This window comes from Scleropages formosus, chromosome 19, assembly GCF_900964775.1.
Source record: "Scleropages formosus chromosome 19, fSclFor1.1, whole genome shotgun sequence".
Lineage (NCBI taxonomy): Eukaryota > Metazoa > Chordata > Actinopteri > Osteoglossiformes > Osteoglossidae > Scleropages > Scleropages formosus.
Genome location: NC_041824.1, coordinates 13,557,671 through 13,563,670, shown reverse-complemented (window position 1 = coordinate 13,563,670; position 6,000 = coordinate 13,557,671). Strand labels below are relative to the sequence as shown.

General features: G+C 41.1%; 1 protein-coding gene across 2 annotated transcripts in view; it reads right to left on the bottom strand.

The window, feature by feature from the left end:
- Window positions 1-1,854: 1,854 nt before the first annotated feature.
- Window positions 1,855-6,000, bottom strand: part of LOC108939320 (plexin-A1-like) — a 163,160-nt gene continuing 159,014 nt past the window's right edge. Inside the window, exons 32-33 of one of the 2 annotated variants that reach the window (XR_001966501.2) lie at window positions 5,397-5,743; window positions 1,855-3,617 (exon numbers count right to left, since the gene is read on the bottom strand). Coding sequence is in view for 1 of the 2 variants with exons in the window: in XM_018760562.2 (XP_018616078.2) it covers window positions 5,648-5,743 (96 nt within the window). In the remaining variant the exon portion in view is untranslated. Of the gene's footprint in view, window positions 3,618-4,024; window positions 5,744-6,000 lie in introns of those variants that run through there. The other variant, XM_018760562.2, reaches the window with a different exon arrangement.

Genomic DNA, 6,000 nt, shown 5'->3' with positions numbered 1-6,000 from the left:
AAGACAAAGGCACGGACCAGCTTTTCCGTGTCTCGTCTGGATAAAAGGCTCAATTTACCTATACATCTCAACTGGCGGAAACAAGACCTAGATAATGCAGCAACATGAGAGCTCAATGATAGATTAGAATAAAATAAAATGGTCAAGTTTCTAATGCAATCAGAGTAGTTCAAATCTGGTCCTTGTGAATTTAGAATGAAAATTGCTTACAGCTTGCAACATCCCCACCAACCACTAGCACTTCAGTTTTTCCAGTGTTTGGAGATTAAAAAGTTACAGCTCATCCACTATTGTAATACAATGAAGCAATTTGCTTTACAGAAAACAGGAAAGGCCTCTTTAGACTTGACAAAAACACAGAGTATCATTAGCAGAAGAATGAAAGCAATTTATAGTTTTAAATTAATATCTCCCAATGACAGTATATCTAGAACAGTAATGGACCACACACTGAACCTTGGGGAACACCACAATGGACTTCAGACAAGAGTAAAGGGGTGCCGTTGTCAGGTTTATGCACAAATTTTTTTAACAATTTGATAAGTACAGACATAACCATTGAAGAGCGGTACCTGATATTCAAGACCAGATATTAAAGACTACTAAGTAAAATATTGTGGTCAACAGTATTAAATATTGTGCTGAAGTTCAACAATATAATTGAAGTTTTTCTAGCATAAAAACAGATTAAAATACCATTTACTACACAGGTCAATGATCTTCTGTACTCTGACTGGGGTGGAAACCAAACAAATTTTTCCAGTATATCAGTTGTGGTATATCAATTTGAAAAGTTACAATTTCAGAATTTTTGATAGAAACCCACAATTTGAAATCAGCCTGTAACTGATAGCAGGATTTTAGTCTAGATCTGTTTTTTCATCAGCGGTCTAGTAACGGTGGTTTTAAAAGTATTTAGAACATTACCATATAGTAAGGAGGTAGTAATATCAAGCAAAGATTCTACAATGGCAATTTTTAGGAAAAAAAAACAATTGTTTGTATTATCATCAGTAAATTTAGAACAACATTCAGAACTGGGTACACAATTTGCAGAAAGCACTATAAAAGAAAACACTTCCTGAAGCCGGATCACTGTAACACCTACATAATCTCTCTATTTTATATATATATATATATTCTGACTATGCTGAAAATATACATTTCAAATGATAGTCTTTGTTTTCAACTTGCAGCTATTAAATTTAAGAAGTTCATTTACAGTTTCTTGACCAAGAAGTCGTGATTACAGCATCATAGGAAAAAGAGAGTAATGTGACAGCTTGAAGGCTTTTAGATTTATCTACTACACTTGGATTTATCTAACAATTCACAATATGCAATGTACCTGTTTTTTTTTTTTTTTAAATACCTTGCTATTTCCTACAAAAGGGCTCTGTTATGTAGCACCACTTATGGTAGGCATGATACACTTCCATATACTTACAGTTCATAAACAGACACTTATAAAAAAGGCCATTGCACATAGTGACAGGTGTTAAGAGTGATTTAAGTATGTCTTTATAGAACTGGATATGTAATTTCAATTCCAATGTGAGAGTGAAAACATCTTGTCCAACTTATTGACTTAAGATCAAAGCATGGTTCAGTGCTGCCAATAAAATAGGACTGATGATGGATGTACTGCGTTTTTTAAATACTGGATAACAGAAGTGACTGTACATAACTAATATAGTATTACATGTGCACATGTTAAATGCGTAAGAAGATAATCACTTATTTTCAAATCCAAGTACAGAAAAGAAAAAAAAAAAACCTAATTAATGGATAAAAGCATCAGGCACAAAGCAGACAAAACCAGATGTATTTAGCAAAAAAGTTTAATCTCTCCTTGATGCGTGTGTTTATTTACAAGTAATAAATCTGCAAAATAGGAAATAGCAGAATATTTACACAATGAGCATTAAACAGCCAACCTGTCACAGTTGCTTCAAGTCTGAAACTCTTAAAAATGTATCAGAATCCATATAATATTAAAACTTGTTTCCTCTGCCTAAATTTAAGTGAATTTCCTTTGTTTCTATGCATTTTAATTTCATTTTAAAAAGGACAGTTTTTCAATATTTGTGATTAAAAAACAGAACACAAAAAACACGTAAAAGGGCGCCGGGGACGTGGATATTATCTCTTCCATGACACAGAAGAAGAGGGAAAGGAGTAAATGTATGAGATAGGAAACTGCAGAGTTGTGACTGCTGGGAACAGGAAGGAGCACTGGGGTCAGGTGGCTGCAGGGGTGGGGCAGGGGGGTGGGGCAGGCAGAAGGAATGGACGGGAGGGGACAAGGCACTCTGTGCGGAGCGAAAGCTCTGTGCTCACTGAGCGGCGTCACCAGCTCTCTGACCACCGGCCGTCCTTCCCATACCGTCTGTCCTCAGTGCTGCTAAACCGGAGTCTTCGCACTGTTTCCACCAAACACGATTATGCAGTTAGCGCTCCTCATCTATGTACAACAGTGGCCAAGTAGGCAGGAATAGCAAAGAAATAAAAAAACAAAAACTGGGAGGCTTATGCCTCGGTACTTACTTTTTTCTCCCGAAACAACTCGCTCTACACTGAACAGGTAGTCATGCAAATGATCAAAAATGCCGTACCCCTTATTTCCCCAGCAATAAAATCCTTAATCGAACTGAAATAACACCACCAACACAAGGAAAACATCCTGAGACTTGATAATGCAACCTGCTGTTTCACAACTGCAATCAAGAGAAAAAGAGAAGCCTTCACCTACAGACACTTAAGACTGGGATTACAGAGAACTGTTCGTGTGGACAACTGAGCTCTTAGGCTACAATGATGCACTGTTAGGTCTGAACTGTGCATTGGCAGCATCCACTTGCACAGTTTTAAAGGTAACTGTGTGTCAAGTGGTAGGCCTTTCACAGAAACACTGGTCTTTTAACAGCTCTATTTAGTTGGAATTTTCAACTGGAATTGCTGGGGGTACTCATATCAGACAGGTGTCCTACAGGCCCAAGAGCCACATGTGTACCAAAGACATGATCATGCCTCCACTATGCTCCAGTAGGAAACCCGAAGAGGTGAAGGGCCCTCCAAACTAGGAGCTGCCCGTTCCCGTCCTTCGTAGAGGAGCGAGCCTGGAACTGTCCAGAAGTTTCTCCAAAAACAATCCTCTCAGTGAAATGATGGTCAGGAAACAAAAGCCCTAAAAGTAAATTTGACAAGCGGTGCAAGCGAGCAACACCATTTGTCTCCCTCTTTCTAAATGGAGTGCTTCAGAAACGTGGCCCAAACTGTTCAGGAGACATTAATCTATGAGAAAAGAACAAATTTGTAAAACCACATTATGGTCCGTAGACACAGGCAGCCTCGGTAAAAGGAACTAAATTGCCTGCTGTACAATTACCTAAAAACACAGTTTTGGTAGCAATCTCTCACTGCATTAGTGACCTAAATATTCCACTATGCCAGTTTTCTTCTCCCTCCCATCCCAAGGAGGTGGTAATCTAGGGTTGTTTGCTTCATGTTGGATTAACATTCACCTCTTTCTAAGGGACCCTGGCACACAGCACACGTGGGAGGTGACGCAGCATCACATAATAGGGGGGAAGCAGAGAAATCCTTCACCTGTCTCCCTGGCAAAAAAAAAAAAAAAAAAAAAAATTAATAAATAAAAATAAAAAATAGACAAAAATTAAGCAGCAGCAATTCAGCATCTTGTCACACAAGACACAGATGTTTGCTTTAAGAAAACAAAAAAAAAAACTGATTTGCTTCATTTTTTGCTTGAACATCTTGAACGACAATGAAACACAAAACAATACTGAAGGTCCAACCAGCGTCACGGCGCCAGGAAGCATCATTCCTGTGCAAACAACGATCCTACAACTTGCCACCAAGTTTATAAAAAGAGTAACAGCTCTAATTCACTTCAGACCGGCAAAAAACACCGAAAATAAAATTACATTGAAAAATACATTACAGACCTTAGTTTGGTTTAGGCAAGCAGAACAAAGACGAGTTACAAAACTTTTCAGCTCAGATCAAACAATCAAACACTATCCATTGTGTAAAAAAAAAAAAACCAAAAAAAAAACCTGAAGTAATACAAAAAGAAATAATCAAAATCTTAAGCCACGCGATCAGCTGATTTTTCTTTTTTCTGCTTAGGCCGGGGGCTACGGGGATTACTTAGCTAATGAGTCGATAAACAGCCTTGGTTATGTCATCCACCCTCAAAGCTAACACTGCTCAGATCAGCAGTCGCATACCCAGCCTCGGCACCTCTTCTGACTCCGCCCCTCTCACAGACCCTGTGTACCAGAAGCCCCCCACACGGTGGGGGCGGCCTGGTCCATGTGAAAGGTCCTGCAATGTGCAGCACCGCTCAAGGATGAGCTCCCAGCAGGCAGCTGGGACAAAGATGGGTTCGGAGGTTAAGAGTTATGTCATCGCTCTCGTGACGACTGTGTACCAACCAAGCGTATCCCCTGTCCCCACAAGTTCATTGCTGTTGCCTAAACCACGGCTGAGTCCGGCGATTCAGACGGGAGAAATAAGGACAGAAGACGTTTTTCTTCAAGTAACGTGAGGTACTTCGTGGAACAAGGAGTGCCTGTGAGCCTGGAGTTCACACGGACGGATTGTACAGCGCACACGGGGCTGACTCTTACGAGGAGACCCTTTTGCCCTCAGTGTGTGTTTCCGATGGAGTGCCAGTCTTACGCACAAATCAAAACCTAACGTTACATTTGGCTCACACGCTAAAACCACAATTGCACCAAAGGTCAGAGCATCTGCAAGTGAAATAAGAAACCACACTAACCATCTCTCCTTCACAAGTACCGCGTTTAGCCTTTGTGGGGCCGAATCTCCCAAACCGGCAAGGCAAGAATCCTACATCCTCTTAACTGCTTCTGGTGTTTTGACGCTCGACACTTTTTCCAGAAGACTGTTGTCTTTCCACTCACTAAGCATGTTAACATTTAAATCATAGCACATTTTATCTAACAAAATGTCTTAGCATTAACAACATTCAAATAAAACATGGCACAGGACATTTTTTTCAAATTTCTTTCCTTCTCAAATATTAAAGGTTTTTTTTTTTTTCCTGTAATGTTAATTTCTGGTATGTTTAAAAAGGAGAACTTTCTCCCCATTATTTTCACATATTTCTTTAAAAATGCAGTTGTAATTGTATATATTTATATATTTTCTTCTTTTTGTCAATTCCTGTAAATTGTGCAAATTCAGCAGTGACACAAGTGGCAGGAGTCCGGAGTGGGCAGTTACGCGAAATGAAAAGGAAAAAAAAAAAGGCAGGGGAGGGGGGAGGAGAAACAGGCCAAAATAAACAATGTCCTTGATGTGACCGAGAGTTTTCTTGTGGCAGGTGGTCACGTCAGCATAATTACCTTTCCCCACAGACTTTGTATCCTCGAACCTCTGTCCTGGCAATGCGGGACAGGCAAGAAAAGATCAACAGTAATAACGCAAATCTCTGTCAGATGTGTGTTCTGTGTGGACAGCAGGTCGACCGGGGAAGGTTTTGGACAGGGGAGGACAGACACCAGCCCACACACACGCGTCCGGCTCTGTGCTCTACACCAGTGCAACTGCTTCAGTGCTTGCAGTCCTTCCTTCTCGTCTCATTGATTTCGGGTCCTCAGCTGGCCTGCGCCATCGTGTCGATGACCTGCTCCAGCTTGCTGCGTAGCCTCTGTCTCCGCGCCTGTTCGTCTTTCTGCAGCGCCGACAGGATCTACACAAAGCGGGGTACTGAGTCAACAGCGAGAGGACCCCAACATGCGATCACATTCCCTTACAGCGGTACAGAGCAATAGAGGGCTGCGATTAACAAATTCTGCTGTGCAGAAATCAGCGAAAGGCGTGTGAGTGAGGGAGCGAGCGAGCGAGCCTTTGCACGGCATCACAAATTAAGAGAGGATGGGGGATTTGTAGGCTGCTCCGACGGGCCATTAATGAGGCAGAAAATGACGATGGAGGGATGGACGACAG